We start from the raw sequence: 20,956 nt of genomic DNA on the forward strand, positions 1-20,956 counted from the left end.
TCCATGCTAGTCGCAACCACCCCCACTGCCGATTCCCACGATCCTGCAATGCATTAATCCACCTGCACGCGAGCTGATTTCATCGCTCCATCTCCTCTGTTGTGGACTTTCTCTCGAACGCGTTCCATTCCTTGGCTGCCACTGTCTCTCTTCTTGACCACCGGCCATCATCTATTCGAGCAATATGTCCCGTCCATGTCCCACTTACTCTTCTTAACGCTTTGAATTATGTAATTCATATGAACAGAATTAATCTGGTATTCTACGGTTCTTTCGGTAAAGTCACGTAGATAGCAAAACATATAATAACAATTAAATAATACAAATAAAAAGAAAGTGAATAGAAATAAATATATCACGACGTTTCGATCGCAAAACAAGCGGTGGTCATCTGGGCTCGAGGGGTGGGCCGGCGAGCTGATGGGATTCGCTGAGAAGCAAATGAGGAAGGTTGGGCTACAGAGTAGCGGTTGAGAGGGTGAAAGTGGGTGCTATTTGGTGGGGTGATGGTGTGACAAGGGGTTGGACAGGTGGTTGTGTGTGTGTGTGTGCGCGCTGGATATGATCACGATTTGCGTCTAATTTCACGGTTTTGGCGCTGGGAGGCTCTGCCATCTCCATCACGGCCTCGCGCCACGGGAAATGACCTTCATCTGGACTCGCTGAATCCATCGCCACACGCGCAGTGCATGGGAATGGAGTCATTTGTGCCTGCATGGCTGCCTTTGCAGTACATTTTATACACTCACTCGTAACATTCACTGCATGTGCTGTCGATGTAATAAACATTTAAAAGTGTAAAAACAAGCGTGGAGATGCAATTATGGAATTGCATTTGGAGACAGAAATAGTTTAACACGTGGGTCATAGAACATGTGCAGGTTAACGACAAACTGTGCATGAATGTGGGGCTCGGTGAGCACACAACGCTGGAAGAGATGATGGTCGAGGGTCAAGAACAACGAATGGCAGCCGTGGAATTGAACGTGTCCCGATAAAGCGTCAACTGACTGCCGAAGGTGGCGGCGGATTGGGGAGACCTTCATCCAGCAGTGGATTGATGATGATTACACTATTTATCAGTTAAAAGTAATCCTAATATTGGGTCAATGTGAATAATCTGCACTGTCTATTTCTCTGTATTTCCTGCCCGTCCCCTCGTGAGCGTTAGTACAGGTGTTAGCGTTAGTACAGGTGTTAGCGTTAGTACAGGTGTGAGTGTTAGTACAAGTGTGAGTGCTAGTACAGGTGTGAATGTTAGTACAGGTGTGAGCGTTAGTACAGGTGTGTGTGCCACCCCCGCGTGAGAGTTAGTACAGGTGTGAGTGTTAGTACAGGTGTGAGTGTTAGTACAGGTGTGCGTGCCACCCCCGCGTGAGAGTTAGTACAGGTGTGAGCGTTAGTACAGGTGTGAGCGTTAGTACAGGTGTGCGCGTTAGTACAGGTGTGAGTGTTAGTACAGGTGTGCGCGTTAGTACAGGTGTGCGCGTTAGTACAGGTGTGCGCGTTAGTACAGGTGTGAGTGTTAGTACAGGTGTGCGCGTTAGTACAGGTGTGCGCGTTAGTACAGGTGTGTGCGTCGGCAGGTGGCACGACTCCCTCCTGACGTGTGGCGAATCTGTCCCCTCCGCGTGGTTTGCAGCTCTTCCGAAAATTCCAGCGATGTCTCTACAACTTCATCTCGCTCTTCATTCCGTGGGAGATGCGCATCAAGAAGATCGAGAGTAAGCACCGGGCAGGACCGCGCGACCAGGCCAGGGCATGGCAAGGGCAGATGTGTGGGCAAGACAAGACATGGATAGGGCAGGGCAATGCAATACAGTATCGAAATCTTTATTCAGACTGGAAAAATCCGATAAGCTATGAAGCTTTTTAATCACAGACGTCCAATAGAGGCAGGTCAGGAAATTACAACAACAATACAAAAACAGAAAGGAGTGCAAAGTATGGGAAAGGTAAGCAAGTTGCTAAATAAAAATACATTTTCTTGGTTCTTTCGGTAAAGTCACGTAGAAGGGAAGTAATAAAATAATAATAAAACATAATGAAACAATTCTCACGACGTTTCGGCTACAACGCAAGCAGCCGTCTGCTTGCGTTGTAGCCGAAACGTCGTGAGAATTGTTTTATTATGTTTTATTTTTATTATTTTATTACTTCCCTTCTACGTGACTTTACCGAAAGAACCAAGAAGATGAATCCATGCAGTCACGAAAGCTTTAAATCGAAATAAAAATACATTAGTACAAAATTGGATAAGTACATCAATTCCTGGCGATTTTTCAACACCAAATAAAAGCAAAATCCGTCCCAGACCACACCAAGATAACGCGCAGTTTAAAAAAAATAATAATTCTATAAAGAAGGGCAAGGAAGAGAAGAATAGTACAAGGCAGAGAGCAGCAGGGCAAAGCGAGTACAGAGTTGTAGCGGGAGATAAGGGGGCATGGCAGGGCAGGTCAGTGCATTGGAGGCAATGTAGGGCAGTATCATCATAATTTCTTATTATCTATCCCATGCAGGGTATCTCGATGCCCCGTAATAAATGGGTATTTGAGATAATTACAAGAACCATACTGAGTAAGGACACAATGCAACATCGAGACAGTATCCACAGCAAATGAGAATCAATAATACAAAAACATGTCTTTAATTTTCATAGTGTATGAAATAGTGTATGAAAATTTTCGGCGAAGCTGTTCCGCCACTTTGGTGCCCAAAACAGCCCCTATCACTAAATCTTCATTCAATCTGCTGCTTTTTTGTAATAAAAAAATGACCGGGTCCGTGAAGAGAGGGAGGGAGGGAGAGAGCGGTGCAGGGAAGGGTGGTGCAGATAGCAGCGGACAGCGTGACCCTGTTTATAGGAGGTGTGCTTGTGAGTATGCAGGGTGATTTAGGTTTTTTGGAATAACAAAACCCATTCATGGCTATAAATTCTCAATAATGACTGCACCCCCGGTGAGTCCATTATCTCTTACACCCCCCACCCCCGACCCCACCCATCCGCCCTCCCTACCGCCTATCGAGATTCGTTGAGAATTCTCTCTCGATCTGCCAGTCGCTCGAAGCGCCAATATCTTACGTTCCTTTCGGTGATACTATTAACAAATAAAACCCCATCTGGTATTAATTTTAATTCACCTGTTATGACCAAATCACTCGGAATGAGCCCGATTCCGCGAGTTTTCTGAATCTGAGCAGGGTTCGGACTGTGCCTTGCTCGGGTTGACTGCAGCAGGGGGGTGGGGGGCTACATTGTCAGTAGGTCGCAGAGCAGCGAACACTTCAGCGTTGTACTTCGTTACGCTCCCTCGTCTATGCTCCCAACCTTTACCACTCAAACAATGACCGCTGCGGTGAAGTCTGGGAAGTGACGTTAAATGGCCCCCAAAGGACCCACACGGCACGAGGAGGCCCCTCATCCAGCAGTCGATTGACGAAAAATAAAATTGGCTGTACGCGTTCATCCTGATCTCCGATGTGTTCTCCGCCTGCGCCACGGCGTTTCGCTCCTACGCGCTGGGAGCTTCCTCGGCAACTGAAGTGTGGACAGCACGGGGTACTAAACACGCCCAAGGGCTATGGACCAAAAGGCAAAGATCCCACGTGTAGCCTTAACGGACTGTTGGTGTAAGTGCTGCTAGCGAGTAGCACCTATGAAGGCCGGCACGGCACACGAGGGGGTGGGGTGGCCAGCACCACGCCCGGCCGCCTTTGTCTCCCCAGTGACGATGTTTACTACACACCGCACCAGGTACGCCTGGTTCCCTGTCTCCCGACCCTCCATCCTGCTAACTTGTTTAAGGTGTTGTACGAGGGGTGACCATCCGGCCTCGAATTACCCCCCCCCCCTAATGCCGGATGAAGCTAGTACGGAGCCTGTGGCATGTGTTATTAGGGGGTCCTAAATAAATACAAAAATACGTAAATATTCAAACACAAATTTTTAACTCGCATAGTAAATTCATTGTATTTTTTCAATTGCTATATAGCCAGATAATATACGACAAATCGCTCACCTTAAACACCCAGTCGTTCATAAAAGTTGAAGGCAGTATAGTACTCTAGTAATTCAGCAAGTGCAGAATCACTTAACCGGAATTGATGGCTTGAAAGCATTTAGCGCGATGCCCTTGAAAGTGCGGGGCCCGTAGCATATGTAGCTACTTTTGCTACTAGGACAATTCGGCACTGCCCCCCCCCCCCCCACTGACCGTGAGAGCGGTAACTTAACAAAGCGCAACAACAGGACAGCCTCTCGCCTCCGATGTCACGTACCCGCGTGACCCCGTGACCCAACACCACGTGCCCGTCGTGGCGCAGGTCACTTCGGCTCCGGAGTGGCGTCGTACTTCATCTTCCTGCGCTGGCTCTTCGGCATCAACATCGTCCTCACCGTCATGACCGTCGCCTTCCTCGTGCTGCCCGAGGTGAGGGCTCGGGCGAGCGCGCGGCGCCTCTTGAGAACACGCCGGGTGCCAGCGGCCGCCAGTGTCGGGTTCGCAGCTGGTTGCGGGGCCTGTCGGCATATGTTGTTATAAAGGCGCCCTAAATTAAAAAAATAAAATTTACGTAAATATTAAAACACGTACATTGTTTTACTTGCACAGTAAAGTCATTGCGTTTTTTCACTTGCTGTACGGCCAGATGATACGACAAATCGCTAACCTTAAACACCCAGTCGTTCATAAAAGTTGAAGGCGGTATAGTACTATAGTAATAGAGCAAGTGCAGAATCACTGAAGCGGAATTGATATCTTGAAAGCGTTTAGCGCAGGGGCCCTTGAAAGTGCGGGGCCCGTAGCATATGTAGTAGCTACTACATATGTAGTAGCTACTACTGTAGTAGCTACTACAGTAGTAGCTACTACTAGCATATGTAGTAGCTACTACATTTGCTACTACATTTGTAGCTACTACATTTGTAGCTACTTTTCCTACTAGGACAATCCGGCACTGCCGGTTGCCCCGTGGCCCTGCTTCGCTGCGTCGACGGTATCGCGCGGGTGCTTTGGGCACCCAAGGCAATGTCGACGGGTCTTGAGCATGGAATTGAACAGGGGCAGGGAGTTTACCACACGGATGGCTGAGGAAACGGTGTTTCAGACAATGGGGCAGCAGAGGAGGAAGAGCGACCTCCTGCTACTTGACTTGACAATTCGTCAGAAAGTCTCGGTTGCGGGAGCGGAGCGTTTGTACTCTCTGAGTCTTTCGGTAAAGTCACGTAGATCGAAAAATAATTTTTAAAAAATCACGACGTTTTGATCGCAACACAAAGCAATCGTCTTCAGGTGAAAACATACAGCAGGCGAACTGCTGATCCAGGAGAAATGTCTGTTTGTGTGAAGGGGTGGGAGAGGTATTTCGACAACAACGACAAGTCGATTGATCTGTTGCTCTTCTTTGCGTGCACTCGTGAGCCCAGCTGCTGGCAGGAGAACCGTTCGGAACCACCAAGAGCAAGCGGATCCCCTCTGACCAGATGAACACGGCACAGGATCTCGACACCATCTGGTCGCTGGGAGTACGCGGCTGCCTCTCTCTCTCTTTGGGAACTCTCTGCGGATACTTGGTGGTCAAAGCCGGGCATAGGCTGCGCTTGGGCCACCACCCCGTGCAGGATTAGAATGGACTAGTGGCGACTTCTCGATTTCCAGATTATTCAGGAGAAAATGAAAATCGGGTCGGAATACGACGTTTCGGATAATGCGAAAGGTTTTTGTTTCATATTTTGATCCGACAGTTGGACTCACGAAATTACATCGCATACGTTACATCCCTTCTGTGCTTTTCACACCAAAAAAGCGGCGTCACGTGACATTAGGTGGCATCACTTTTGATAATTGGTTTTTTACCCTTTTATTTGGCAACAAAACTGACACCTTTTTTTACAAGGAGTCATGTTTGCATAGACCACAATACCTGCAGTCATAATGCAAACAAAAAACATAACTCTGATAATGTATGCACTGTCCTTGAAGTTGATTGGTCCACACCCGAGACAGCTTTCTTTAAGAGCCTAGTCTCACATGGTGTTTGACCAGTTATCACGAGGACACGTTCCGTTATTGCATCATATCAATGAGCTAAAAATCCGACAAAAGTTCCGATATTGTCTTCATGCCTGGTACGGATAGTACGTATGGGCCCATAAACGAACGCTATGTTGACTCAAGTACAATATCTTCTTGGTTCTTTCGGTAAAGTCACGTAGAAGGGAAGTAATAAAATAATAAAAATAAAACGTAATAAAATAAAATAATTCTCACGACGTTTCGGCTACAACGCAAGCAGCCGTCTTCAGGTGAAGAATGAGACACTGCCAAGCTAGGAGCTTATATATAAGCTGGGTTGGAGGTACAATAATTTTCGCGTGCGATCTTTGTGCCGTATTGCGTACAATTTAACAGTGGCCATCACCGCACGCGTGTCGCCGTCCTCCCCCCCCCCCCCCCCCCCCCCCAGGGCTATCTGCAATACTCGGTGCTCTTCTACGGCTACTACGGCAACGACCGCAAGCTTGGCCGCTCCGGGTACCGCCTGCCCCTCGCCTACTTCCTCGTGGGCATGGCGGTGTTCGCCTACAGCTTCGTGGCGCTGCTGCGCAAGTGAGCGTCGTGGCGTCGTCCCCCAGTAAACATGAAACGTCGTGATTTTTGATAATTGGTTTTTTTTACCCTTCTATCTGGCAACAAAACTGACACCTTTTTTAACTTTTTTTGTTGCCAGATAGAAGGGTAAAAAAACAATTATTATATTTTTACTCGCAAATTAGGTTCCAATGGTGTCGTGATTTTAATTTTATTTAAATTTTTTACCTACGTGACTTTACCGAAAAAACCCAAGAATATGAAACGTCGGGCCAACGTTGGTTCCAACTTTTTGTCGGACGGTACCGAACACGTGGCAACGTTGTCGCGACGTTGGCTTGTTCACTGGCGTGGCAGTGACTGCGTCAATTTTTGATCGCGTAGGATTAGTCCACGTGGGGCCTAAAGCTCCTTCCGAATATATCGCTGGTGGACTGGGGTAGATGCCGTGCGCGTGACTCGTAGCCGCAGCCACAGAGACGGGCATCCTGGATGTGGTGTGTCAGGCGCAAAACTATTTAGCAGGTCACCAAAGTGGACACACCAGGCTGATATTAGACGCTGCTGTTTACCAATCATGCATGTTACACGAGGATGCGTCTGCGAGATTCACCAGATGACAGTGATGCGTGGTCAGTTTCATGTAAAGTTTACAAAATCAGCGGACGCGACCAATGAATTACGCGCACCAAAGAAACGCGTCATTTAATACGTTTTAATGACAAACAGCCCCACTGACTATTTTTCGTTCTTCCCTAAAAATAAACTCAATTCTTTTCCCTCGCTCACCCCCAACTCCCCCTCATCAATAATACCATCCATCCCTCCTTCCCAACTTCCCTACAAGAACGAAGAAGTCAGATAAGGAACTGAGAGCGTGCCGTGGCGGGAAGCCGGATGTTCCTCTCCGCCGCTGCGTCCCCTTTTTTTTTGCGCAGGATGGCGAAGAACTCGAGGCAGAGCCTGAGCAGCGCCTCGGATGAGAACTTCACGTTCTGCTGGAAAGTCTTCTGCGCCTGGGACTACCTCATCGGCAACCAGGAGACAGCCGAGAGCAAAGTGGCGGCCATCGCCACCACCATCCGCGTGAGGGCCCGTGCACACCACCAGCACCGCTGTCTCTCTCCCTCCCTCTCTCCCTCTCTTCCTCAAGAGACAGGAAGAGTTCCAAGTGTTCAAATATAAATCTAGAAATATGTTGAACTTCTTTGCCACCGTACGTAGCCAACCGTGCTAATCGGAGTTGCGGGAGGAAGGGCAGCTAAACTAACCACAAAAAGCAGTTCTAAAGGAATGAGTTTTAATTCTAGATTTAAAAGTGCATGGCTCCAGTGGCTTCCTAATATCGGAAGGAAGAGCGTTCCAGACGGCCACAGAAGCGCATCCGAAATCACAGAAAAAGTGTCACGTTGACAAAAGTAGTGAACTATTTGTCTTTTGTCAACGTGACACTTTTTTTTGCTGATTGGCCGTGTCGGGTGGTGGAGGGTTACGACACATTTATAAATCACGCGCTCTAACCCAAAAACCTTTATTATGACTAAGCACCCAGCTCGTTAAGAGCATTGGGCAGCGCTAATCCCGACTGTTCACCCTGTTTCAGCGACGGGCATTCTACACTTGTTTGGCAGGAACCGCCTGACCCATGAGAAACTCTATTTATATTTATTGAAAATCACGTGATCGTCTTTTGTTGTTGTTCGTGTTACAGGAATCAATCCTGGAAGAACAAGAAAAGAAGAAGAGTGAAAACAGGTGCGTGCGATCTACCTTTCCCCGAAGCGACCGCACGCCCCTGGAAGTCTGCATCTCTAATCGTGAATCTCTAATTGTGAGTTTTTAGTTTGATCTTATCTCGCGTGTTCCCCCGTGTGGTCTCCGCGTGTCCCAAGGACCCTGCGGGTTTTCCTCCGCATCCTCGCCAACATCCTGGTGCTGCTGTGCCTCGCGGGCAGCATCTACATCATCTACTTCGTGGTGGATCGATCGCAGAAGCTGGAGCAGATGAAGGACGAGCTCACGCTCTGGGAGAAGAACGAGGCGAGTGGCGCCATGCTGATCGTCGTGTATTGATCATCTGCTGATTGTCGTGTACTGATCACCTACTGATCACCGTGTACTGATCACCACCTGATCACTGTGTATCGATCACCATGTACTGATCACTTGATCACCATGTACTGATCACCTGATCACCGTGTACTGATCACTTGATCACTGTATACTGATCACTTGATCACCATGTATCGATCACCATGTACTGATCACCTGATCACCGTGTACTGATCACCTGATCACCATGTACTGATCACCGTGTACCAATTTCCATGAGCCAATCGCCGATAACCGATCGCCGTGTAGTGATTACAGTGAACCGATAACATAGTGCGGATCTCCCCTTGCTCGCACAAGCATGAGATGGCACTCATCTCGATTGGTAGCCCTGGAATTTTGTTTGAAATTGCACATTTATATGCCGAGGAACAGTCCATTCATAGGACAACCACTGCATGCACACATAGGTTCACATATGCTGCACACCTGCATGCAATGTATAGTACACCGCACAGAATATCTACGGCCCTTTTGCCAATCCACTGCTGGATGAAGGCCTCGCCGTGACATCGTTTGACCATTCTTGACCACATTGGTCAGGATCAGTTGGTGAAGATTGGGGGGGGGGGGCGGGCGGCTTGGGATGCTCGCCACGGATGTAGCCATGGTGGAGTGTCGAACTCGCGTCGCCAGGTTCATAGTGCGGTGTTTGCAGATCGCTCCCCCACCTCCACCGCATACGCAGTTTGTGTATATCTCTGCGTGCGTTCTTGCAGCCTTCGCCCGAAGGACGAGTGAAAGTGATGAACGGTAATTGCTCGACTCGTAGAATGGGAGTGCGTTGAAGGTTAAAGAGAAGCGTGATTTACGGGCGGAGCGCGCCCCGTGCGCGTGCGCGTCGCAGGTAACGCCGCCGCGTCGTTATTTTTCCGCGGTTGTGCTCTGCGCCTCTTCGGTGTCTTTGAGGTTCTGCTGATCCGTTACTCGGCTTATCTCACAAGGGACAGCCGTGGTGCGTGAGCACAACAACAACGAAGACCCCCCCCCCCCCCACAAAAAAAACACCCCTACAATATTGCACGAGAATCGGGCTCTTTAAGGAAACGTTGCACAACTAACAAACGAGGTGCGTTTTGCCCGCACGCGGCACAACCCGAGAAAGTCCGTCCCCGGCAGCAACGTTCTCGCCGACGGCCTTGAGTGCTCACTAACGGCATCAAACTCCGGGGTCCTTTTCGATTTAAAGCTTTCGTGACTGCAGGGATTTATCTTCTTGGTTCTTTCTGAATGACGCTGTTTTTCCGACAGACCTGTTCTTCACCGGATGACGGCTGCTTGCGTTGTGGCCGAAACGTCGTGAGAATTATTTTATTATGTTTTATTTTTATTATTTTATTATTTCCCTTCTACGTGACTTTACCGCCATCTACATTACAACGGCTCAGTTCCAGCAGCAGTACTGACCATCTCACAACAACTCCTCCTCCCGCGGCCCATCTTCGCTCCTCCCCCCTTAACCAGTATATAAGGTCGTGTCTCTTGGGACTTCTCTTCACTTGACACAGACATTTTGCTGTGACGGTTTCACCTGAAGACGGAAGCTTGTGTTGCCTCCGAAACGTCGTGATTTTTATTCTTTTATTTTTATTAATTTTAATTTCATTTTTTACCTACGTGACTTTACCGAAAAAGCTAAGAGTATTTACCGAAAGAACCAAGAAGATGACTCCGGGGTGCTGTGTCGCCTTGCCGCAGGTGAGCGTCGTCGTGTCCCTCATCACCATGCTGGCTCCCTCCGCCTTCGAGATCATCGCGGCGCTGGAGCAATACCACCCGCGCACCACTCTCCGCTTCCAGCTCGCCAGGTGCCAGAACCCCGCCCACCCGCCCGCCCGAGCCCCACCCCTCCCCCCCCACCATTTATTGTGAAAATTCCGTCACAGTCCCTATGATCACTGTTTCATTGGTTTCATGGCTTTATTTTGGTGATTTCGAAAAGTGTATTGGTTTAGCCATGTTTGTTTGTTGTAGTACAGAGTTAGACCGATGGCCTTAATCTAAGTTGTCTTGTGGTTGTTGTTGTTGGATGTTTGACTTGCATCCCACTGGGATTTTTGCACACAGCGTTGGTGTACGGTGTTTTTTTCTGCAATATTTTGCTGTCTTTTCTTGGATTTTCTGTTTGCACTCATATTCACTTTAAGATGTTTTTTTGTTCATGTTTTTGTTTTTTGTTTGTTGCGGTTGCACCCGATGCAAGAGCCGAATGGCTCGCAGGGCTATACCTAATAAATGAACTTGAACTTGAACCTTCATCTCCTCTCGTTATCCGCTACGAAACTAGTCCACGGGACTCCCTACTGTTCCCCTCCAACCTCCTGCCTTGTGCATTCTCTCTCCGAATTGGAACTCCTCCTGAGAACACATCTCTTACACTCGGCTTTCCGCGCACTCTCCTCTGTTGCATTTCTTCTTCTGCTGCTGTCGTGCCCTCTGTGCTTTTTTATTCTTAGTTTTTTTCGGTGAAGTCACGTAGGTAAAAATTAAAATTAATGAAAGTAAAATAAAAATCACGACGTTTCGGAGTAAACACAAGCTTCCGTCTTCAGATGGAACCGTCACAGCACGATTGCTGTCCGTGGTGCTAAGCGTGTGGCGTTTGTTGTCCCTGGCAGGGTCTTGGTTCTGTACCTGGGCAATCTCTACAGCCTCATCATTGCCCTCTTGGACAAGGTCAACATCATGAGTGCCATGGTGAGATGCCACATGTCACGTGGATAGGTTACAAATCACCCCCGTTCCCCCGTCCCCACCGTCTGGCTTCCCCAAACCAAGAGGCTCATGACAATTATGCTACCATCACTCACCGTGCTGGTCAGTGCATATTCGTGAAGGCAGTGAGAATAGAAGTACAGTACAACAATGGATTTTGCTGCACAGCCCGCTGCTGCCTATAGAGAGTCCCACAGGCTAGAACACCTGTCATTCATGGCGGTTGCCCATCCAAGCACTATCCAAAGAGATTGGGCTGATTCTGAATTATTTTGGTCACAGGGCCATTTCCTGTTAGGTAAGCTCCGGTTAAGGGAGACCGACAGAACCGTGGTTGTCCTTCAGGTGAACGGCACAGAGAAGAACGCGCAGGACCGCACGGTGCGTCTCGGCGGGGACACTCCCCACGTTGTCATCCCGTCCCACAACTCCACCACGATCGCCCCGGCGCTGACGTCACCGTCACCATCATCACCACCTGTCACGGCAGTCGATCTGGGCCAACTCACGAATTCCACCTTTGACCTCATCACCGCCGCCACGACCGCCGCCACCACCACGGCAGCCGCCACGGTCGCCGCCGCCGCCACCGCCGCCGTAAACCTGACGTCCGTGCTGGTGTCGACCTTCTTTGCCAACCTCACGGCAATCACGACCTCCTCCTCCTCCTTCTCCTCCTCCTCCTCTTCACCCTCGTGGAACAACACGACGCCCGGACCGCACGATAGCGTCCTCGAAGGCCCCCGTGGCGGGACGGAGGCGACGGCGCTGAACTTGACGGAGGTGGCGGCGAGGGTGGTGGCGGCGGTGGTGGATTGGGCCAACCGGACGTCCTCCCTGGCGCTGAGCTCCACCGGGAATAAGCCCGTCTCGAACACGACCACCGAGATGTCGTACTCGTCCAAGTCGTCGGAAAACCAGTGCTGGGAGACCTACGTTGGGCAGGTGATTGTCGCGTGCGAACGTGCTGTATGTGTGTTGAACTTCTTTTGCACCGTCACGAAGTCAAGCGTGCAAATCGGAGGTGCGGGGGAAGGACAACAAACTGAACACAAAAAGCAGTTCGAAAGAAATGAGTTTTCCATGTATATTTAATAGTGCATAGCTCAGCTGGCTTCCTAATATCAGAAGAAAGAGCGTTCCAAACGGCCGCAGAAGCGCATTTGAAAAGCGCGCGATGCATTGCCAGTCTTTGTTCGATGGCTAGCCAAAAGCTGCTGCGTAGAACGACCGGAGTTTGCGTGATGGTTTATGCTCCTCAACGAGATCAGCAAGGTATTGTGGTTCATTTGTGGCAAGCACTTGGTGTGTCATGAGTGTGACCTTCTAATGCATTTGTTCGGTAACTTGAAGCCAATGCGGCTCAGCGAGCATCGTGGTTACAATATGTCCTTGCGAAAGGAATGCTGTGGGGCCTACCTCTCCAAATTCATACCTCGATGTAGCTCATTGCCTGCGCCCCTACGCTCCTTCAGGGCTGTGGTGCAGTGATGCAAGTGGACATGGGCACAGAGCCGCATTTTACACGTCCGTGTGCTCGTTGTTTTAGACGTGACGTGGCCACCGTGTAATTGATCAAAGTAATAAAAGGTAGAATTGTATCCCTATGCTTCGATCAATGAACGTATGACCAGGTGAGAAGCCTGCTAAGACTAAAATGTTCTTTATCAAGGGAGACCTGCTGGAAAAATGGGAACAGCAAAACAGAAACCCCACAAAACAAAACACATGAATCAGTGTTCTTCATTGCAAGGCCCGCGGGCCACTGGAGGCCCTTGATGGCCTTTAGTGCGGCCCCTGACGTGCGGCCCCCGACAAGACACAACACGTGAACACACCCCTTGCATTCTAGATTTGAAGCTTTCGTGACTGCAAGGATTCATACTCATAGTTCTTTCGGTAAAGTCACGTAGGTAAAAAATGAAATTAAGATGAATAAAAAATAAAATAATAAAATCACGACGTTTCGGAGGCAACACAAGTCTCCGTCATCAGGTGGGACCGTCACAGCCAGATTTGCTGCAGCAAATCTGGCTGTGACAGTCCCACCTGGCTGTGACAGTCCCACCTGATGACGGAGACTTGTGTTGCCTCCGAAACGTCGTGATTTTTTTTATTAATTTTATTTTTATGTTTTACCTACGTGACTTTACCGAAAGAACTAAGAGTATATAACACCCCTTGCAGCGGGCGGTGTGGCGCACCTCAAACTAAAAGTGGCCCCCCTCTAAAAACTAGTGAAGAACATTCACATGAATAAACACCACCATAACAACAAAAATGGGTGTTGCCATTATTCTTATGTTCCCTGCTGAAACCCGCGTCACCCCCCCCCTCCTCCCACTCGCCACGGTCTCATCCAGGAGATGCTCAAGCTGTCGATCATCGACATGATCTTCACGGTGGCCAGCGTGCTGCTCATCGACTTCTTCCGGGGCCTCTTCGTTCGCTTCTGCAGCGACTGTTGGTGCTGGGACCTCGAGAGCAAGTTTGTGAGTTTCTGACGGTTTGTGAGTTTACGACGAGGTTTGTGAGTTTACGACGGTTTGTGAGTTTACGACGAAGTTTGTGAGTTTACAACGAGGTTAAAAGAGGCAGCGCTAGGGCAGTGTGTCCGTTACCGCTACGGTCACCTCTAAAAACGCTGGTCAGTGCGGTTTGCTGAATGTATGTACTGTATGTTGTACTGTATGTTGAACTTCTTTTGCACCGTGCGTAGCCAACTGTGAATGGTGGGTGGGGGGGCAGAACTAGGGACCAGTTTTAAAGGTCACGCTCCACTGACTTAGCCATGGCTAGGAATTGAACCTGGACAGCTGAGATTCAGTGAGCGGTGTTCGAACTACCGCACCAACAGTAAACTATTTCTAAAGTGGATTTCAGCACTCCAATTTATCAAGGGAGACCTGGTGGGAAAATGGGAACAGCAAAACAAAAACCCCACAAAACAGAACACATGAATCAGTGCTCTTCATTGCAAGGCGGTGTTCGAACTACTGCACCAACAGTAAACTATTTCTGAAGTGGATTTCAGCACTCCCGTTTTGCACGCACCGCTATTTTAACGATGATTTTTGAAAAAAAAAACATAATGACGGGCGTGCATCGCTACGTTGTTGCTGTGTCGCATCTGAAGGGGCCACTGCCTCGGTTGAAATTGTCGAGGGCCTGGCGTTGGGAGAGGCGAATGTGAGCGTGTGCCTCTGCCCTCAGCCCGAGTACGGAGAGTTTAAGATCGCCGAGAACGTCCTCCACCTCGTCTACAACCAGGGCATGATCTGGTGAGCGAGCTCGCGCGCGGCGGTTAGCACACTGCGCTCAGAGCCCACTCGCCTGAGTTCGAATCCCGGCCACGGTCACCGTCAGCGGCGAGTGGCATCCGGTTGTCAGTCGCCGTTGAAAAATATCTTCTCGGCTCAATGGGGCTTACCCAAAATAAACCGACTCACTGATCTGCCGAATATAAAGAAAGCAGTTTTTTTGCCAGATTGATAGTGCAGTTCTCTAACCACTTTGCCACCACGACGGTAGGGACTTGGTGAACGTAGAAATGCCACTCCTCGGATTTTTGCCAGCTTAATGTAGGTTCAAGCCCTGCCCGTTGACCACACCGTAACCCCCCCCCCCCCCCCCCGCTTCCTGCAGGATGGGCGCTTTCTTCTCTCCCATTCTGCCCGCGTTCAATGTGCTCAAGCTCATCGGCCTCATGTACCTGCGCAGCTGGGCCGTGCTCACCTGCAACGTGCCTCACCAGCAGGTGTTCCGCGCCTCGCGGTGAGAGAGGCCGCCGGCGACTCGCGAGGCTATGCATGTTGAACTTCTTTCGCACCGTACGTAACCGGCCGCGCTAATCGGAGGTGTGGGGGAAGGCCGAACAAGATAAACGCAAAAAGTAGTTCTAAAGAAATTAGTTTTCAAATCTAGATTGAAAAGTGCATCGCTCCAGTGGCTTCCTGATGTCGGATAACAGTGGAAGTCGTAGAGATTACGATGATGGAGGTAATGCTGATGATGATGGCGCTAATGGTGGTAGCAATTATGATGATAGCGGTAGTAATGATGATGACACTTATGGTGGTAGCAATTATGATGATAGCGGTAGTAATGATGATGACACTTATGGTGGTAGCAATTATGATGATAGCGGTAGTAATGATGATGACACTTATGGTGGTAGCGATTATGATGATAGCGGTAGTGACGACGATGACGATGGCGGCGACGGTTTTGGTTGTGGTGCACTTGTGAAGATGCGAAGTGAATTGAGCGCTTTGCGTCGCCTTGCAGCTCCAACAACTTCTACTTGGCCATGCTGCTCTTCATGCTCTTCCTCTGCATGCTGCCCACCATCTTCTCCATCGTCAGATACCGCCCGTCGAGTGGATGCGGCCCCTTCAGGTAACGCTCGCTGCCTCCCCCGGGTATTTCTCGCTGTCGCTCCGTCCGCACAGTCGCTCTGGCGTGTGCAATACAGCCCGTTCAGAGCTAATACCAGCAAACAGGCTTCGCGTTGGAACAAATACCACAAAGCCCTATCCATCTCCGGAACAACTTTTATTCTAATTAACTGCGTCTATTCGGGTACAAAGAGATACATTTGGAAATGCGGGATAGATCTAAAATCCCCGACGTGTTTTCGGGCCGCACCGCGCGTTCTTGTACGGTCATTGACGTGCGACGTCTTCTGGAACCGAGGACGCGCCCAGCACGCGGAGACACGAAATGTTGGAAAATCGAATCCGAACGGCCCCGAAGACACGTCGCGGAGACGTACGGCACGACCGCGAAAACCTACGCGGCAGCGGCGGTGCGCGTCGTCGCCGAACGAGGAGCGTGCCTAACGGTTCGCTTCCCCTCCCACCCTCCGTCAGCGGCCAGGAAAAGATCTACGACATTGTGTCGGACACGATCAAAACGGAGTTCCCGTCGTGGTTCAACTCGGTGGTGAGCTACGTGACCACGCCCGTCGTGATCCTGCCCGCTCTGCTGCTGCTCTTGTGAGTGAGTCAGCACGTGACTCATTGTGAGTGAGTCAGCACGTGACTCATTGTGAGTGAGTCACCTCGTGGTGCTTGTGAGTGAGTCAGCTCGTGGTGCTTGTGAGTGAGTCAGCACGTGACTCATTGTGAGTGAGTCAACTCGTGGTGCTTGTGAGTGAGTCAACTCGTGGTGAGTCAACTCGTGACTCATTGTGAGTGAGTCAGCACGTGACTCATTGTGAGTGAGTCAGCACGTGGTCCTTGTGAGTGAGTCAGCTCGTGACTCATTGTGAGTGAGTCAACTCGTGGTCCTTGTGAGTGAGTCAACTCGTGGTGAGTCACCTCGTGACTCATTGTGAGTGAGTCAGCACGTGACTCATTGTGAGTGAGTCAGCACGTGACTCATTGTGAGTGAGTCAGCTCGTGGTGCTTGTGAGTGAGTCAACTCGTGGTGCTTGTGAGTGAGTCAGCACGTGACTCATTGTGAGTGAGTCAACTCGTGGTGCTTGTGAGTGAGTCAACTCGTGGTGAGTCAACTCGTGACTCATTGTGAGTGAGTCAGCACGTGACTCATTGTGAGTGAGTCAGCACGTGGTCCTTGTGAGTGAGTCAGCTCGTGACTCATTGTGAGTGAGTCAACTCGTGGTCCTTGTGAGTGAGTCAACTCGTGGTGAGTCACCTCGTGACTCATTGTGAGTGAGTCAGCACGTGACTCATTGTGAGTGAGTCAGCACGTGACTCATTGTGAGTGAGTCAGCTCGTGGTGCTTGTGAGTGAGTCAGCTTGTGAGTGAGTCCCCTCGTGGTGCTTGTGAGTGAGTCAGCTTATGAGTGAGTCAACTCGTGGTGCTTGTGAGTGAGTCAGCTCGTGACTCATTGTGAGTGAGTCAGCACGTGACTCATTGTGAGTGAGTCAGCGCGTGGTGAGTCAGCTCGTGGTGCTTGTGAGTGAGCCAACTCGTGGTGCTTGTGAGTGAGTCAACTCGTGGTGCTTGTGAGTGAGTCAGCTCGTGGTGCTTGTGAGTGAGTCAACTCGTGGTGCTTGTGAGTGTGTCAGCACGTGACTCATTGTGAGTGAGTCAGCTCGTGGTGTTGTGAGTGAGTCAACTCGTGGTGCTTGTGAGTGAGTCAGCTCGTGGTGCTTGTGAGTGAGTCAACTCGTGGTGCTTGTGAGTGAGTCAACTCGTGGTGCTTGTGAGTGAGTCAGCTCGTGGTGCTTGTGAGTGAGTCAACTCGTGGTGCTTGTGAGTGAGTCAGCACGTGATTCATTGTGAGTGAGTCACCTCGTGGTGCTTGTGAGTGAGTCAGCACGTGACTCATTGTGAGTGAGTCAGCACGTGACTCATTGTGAGTGAGTCACCTCGTGGTGCTTGTGAGTGAGTCAGCACGTGACTCATTGTGAGTGAGTCAGCACGTGACTCATTGTGAGTGAGTCACCTCGTGGTGCTTGTGAGTGAGTCAGCTCGTGGTGCTTGTGAGTGAGTCAGCACGTGACTCATTGTGAGTGAGTCAACTCGTGGTGCTTGTGAGTGAGTCAACTCGTGGTGCTTGTGAGTGAGTCAACTCGTGGTCCTTGTGAGTGAGTCAGCACGTGACTCATTGTGAGTGAGTCAGCACGTGACTCCTTGTGAGTGAGTCAGCTCGTGGTGCTTGTGAGTGAGTCAGCTCGTGGTGCTTGTGAGTGAGTCAGCTTGTGAGTGAGTCATCTCGTGGTGCTTGTGAGTGAGTCAGCACGTGACTCCTTGTGAGTGAGTCAGCTCGTGGTGCTTGTGAGTGAGTCAGCTCGTGAGTGAGTCAACTCGTGGTGCTTGTGAGTGAGTCAGCTTGTGAGTGAGTCATCTCGTGGTGCTTGTGAGTGAGTCAGCACGTGACTCCTTGTGAGTGAGTCAGCTCGTGGTGCTTGTGAGTGAGTCAGCTCGTGAGTGAGTCATCTCGTGGTGCTTGTGAGTGAGTCAGCACGTGACTCCTTGTAAGTGAGTCAGCTCGTGGTCCTTGTGAGTGTGTGAGGTTGTCTCTGCACAGATTGTGTAAGATTGTCTCCTGTGTTATGTTGTGTTTAACGCTGTCTGTTAGGTATTTGTGGCATATATTAATTACAATTCTTAAGCTCACGAGATATGCATCAGTATTTCAATATTCTTCAAATAACATACTCATGCTGTATGTAATGGGTTTCTGTGATTGCTGCGTTCATTAGGGACTGCTTTTTTTAGTCCGCAATTTTAAATCCGATGTTTTTTTTTTATAATTGATTGTTGAATCAAATCGCAAACCCTGAATCGTATCGACGGGGGGGGGGGTGGAGTGCGAATTTCTCGGAGCCTTTAGCGTTTGTTTAATTACACACGACATGCCGAGACGCCACACATTTTTGCTAAGTCCAGAGCTGGCTTCAAAATTCTAACCTCATCCTCCGATGAGCGCGGCTGGCTACGTACGGCGCGAAGGAAGATCGTACCGACAGTGCGTAGTGCAAGAACCCTTGCTGCTCTCTGCAGCGTCGGTGCCACGAGTGGAGAACAGTTGCCCCCTGCTGTCTGACATTGCACCGCTGTCAAGCTGAACGACGCTGGGGCGCGTCAAGCGGGGGAAGCCTCAACTCACCCCTACGACTTACCGCGTTGGTTTTGTCAGGATGGCGACCTGCTTGCAAAAAAACGTTTCCAATTCCAGACTTTCTGGCACGCATTTGTGACATTGCCACAGCTCAGTTCGTATGCAGTCAAACTCTGTTTATCCGGGTTAAACCGGGGGTGGTGGGTGGGGGAGTGCCCCGGTTCCAAGTATCCGGGGTCCCAACCGGGATTAACTCGTTTAGCCAGATGGTGTGACCGCGAATAGTCCTGGATGATGATGATGATGAGAAGAAGAATGTTCCGGATAACTCTGTTTGACTGAACTCCGGATAGTTGGATGGCTCTGCCCGCTGGATATTTGAGAACAGTGTTTTTCCGAAACCCAGATAAACAAATTTCACGGACAATCGGGTCACAAATAAACTGAGTTTGTATATATATACACACATACATACGTATAAGTTTGAATGAAAAAAATCACACTTTACATTTTGTGAGCTCAAGAATCGATGTTATCCGATGAATCAATGCATCGTTCCACCACAATTAACCGTACAACAGCCCACATGTTTAAACGCACGCACCTACTCCCTCGACACGAACGTCAGATGTTAATAGCACTGCCCTGTGTCTGTCCTCTGCGCAGCATGCTGATTTACTACCTGCAGTCCATCGCCAGGTCCCTGAAGGTCACGAACAATGACCTTCGGATGCAGCTTCAGTACGTAAGTACCTGCAAGGCCCACCGCGCCAACCCAGAGACAAAGTCACCGTGCCACGCTGGCCGTCTCACCCTGGAGCCACACAGAGAGAGAACCTGTGACCCACGGGGCAAGAGGCGTAGCTATCCAGTGTGCAGGCGGTGCAGCTGCACCACGGTCAGAGAAGCCCAGTCGCCGAGCTACGTCCGAGGGAGGCAAATTGGACAGGGGGCCTCCATTTCGTTCATTGAACTGGGGCCATGTGCCAACCACGCTGCTGCAACCCATTGGCTAACATATAACCTATACTTAATTTGGAGCTTTCGTAACTGCAGGAATTACCCTTTGGTTCTTTCGGTAAAGTGACGTATAAAGAGAAAATAATAAATTAAATACTAGCATACGACGTTTCGATTGCAACACAAGCAATCATCAGCAGGTATAAATGAAATAGAAACACAAATCTAGTGTTATTTTATTATGTTTTATTTGTATTATTTTATTACTTCCCTTCTACGTGACTTTACCGAAAGAACCAAGAAGATGAATCCCTGCAGTTACGAAAGCTTTAAATCGAAAAATCTAGTATACTTAGAAATGTAATGTAATACAACAGAGAGTCGGATAACATAACAGTCAACACCCTACCTGGTTGATTACGTTCTTCCTGAACGTAATCATTCTTCCTGAACGTAATCAACCTATAGGCCAGCATAGCGCCCAGTGAGGTAGCTGTCCAGGGTGTAAGCGGTGGGATGGAACTGGGGCCCAGATGGCAGCGGGGGTCCTGAAGCTGAACTATGTGAAGAGGGGGGGGGGGGACAGGGTGCCCCCATTTCGATCCAGATGCCACTTGTCATTGACGGTAGATGTGGCCAAGAGTGGAACTCAGGTTTGTGGGTTTAGAGTGTAGAAGGGTAACCACTGCATTATTGCACCAAGTATATTAGATTAAATCGGTGAATAAGAAACTTCGATTTAAAGCTTTCGTGACTGCAGGGATTCATCTTCTTGGTTCTTTCGGTAAAGTCACCTGAGGACGGCTGCTTGCGTTGTGGCCGAAACGTCGTGAGAATTATTTTCTTATGTTTTATTTTTATTATTTTATTATTTCCCTTCTACGTGACTTTACCGAAAGAACCAAGAAGATGAATAAGAAACTGTTTTGCGTTTCCATGATTTTGTTTTTCAGGAGCGTACAGAGGACAAAAAGAAAGTGTTTCAAATGGCAGCAGGTAAATTTTGGTTTTATTATTTAATGTTCTAAATTGATGAGTATGA

General features: G+C 49.4%; 1 protein-coding gene across 1 annotated transcript in view; it reads left to right on the forward strand.

The window, feature by feature from the left end:
• LOC144734740 (uncharacterized) overlaps nucleotides 1-20,956 on the forward strand; it is a 34,533-nt gene that overhangs the window by 6,256 nt on the left and 7,321 nt on the right. Inside the window, exons 4-20 of the mRNA XM_078617089.1 lie at nucleotides 1,643-1,724; nucleotides 4,327-4,433; nucleotides 5,429-5,527; nucleotides 6,469-6,611; nucleotides 7,532-7,679; nucleotides 8,305-8,348; nucleotides 8,486-8,633; nucleotides 10,404-10,513; nucleotides 11,324-11,402; nucleotides 11,766-12,365; nucleotides 13,784-13,912; nucleotides 14,634-14,701; nucleotides 15,066-15,194; nucleotides 15,708-15,818; nucleotides 16,292-16,417; nucleotides 19,621-19,699; nucleotides 20,868-20,910. Coding sequence (XP_078473215.1) covers nucleotides 1,643-1,724; nucleotides 4,327-4,433; nucleotides 5,429-5,527; nucleotides 6,469-6,611; nucleotides 7,532-7,679; nucleotides 8,305-8,348; nucleotides 8,486-8,633; nucleotides 10,404-10,513; nucleotides 11,324-11,402; nucleotides 11,766-12,365; nucleotides 13,784-13,912; nucleotides 14,634-14,701; nucleotides 15,066-15,194; nucleotides 15,708-15,818; nucleotides 16,292-16,417; nucleotides 19,621-19,699; nucleotides 20,868-20,910 — 2,245 coding nt within the window. The remainder of the gene's footprint in view (nucleotides 1-1,642; nucleotides 1,725-4,326; nucleotides 4,434-5,428; nucleotides 5,528-6,468; nucleotides 6,612-7,531; nucleotides 7,680-8,304; nucleotides 8,349-8,485; nucleotides 8,634-10,403; nucleotides 10,514-11,323; nucleotides 11,403-11,765; nucleotides 12,366-13,783; nucleotides 13,913-14,633; nucleotides 14,702-15,065; nucleotides 15,195-15,707; nucleotides 15,819-16,291; nucleotides 16,418-19,620; nucleotides 19,700-20,867; nucleotides 20,911-20,956) is intronic.

Source organism: Lampetra planeri, chromosome 3, assembly GCF_965212315.1.
Source record: "Lampetra planeri chromosome 3, kcLamPlan1.2.h2, whole genome shotgun sequence".
Lineage (NCBI taxonomy): Eukaryota > Metazoa > Chordata > Hyperoartia > Petromyzontiformes > Petromyzontidae > Lampetra > Lampetra planeri.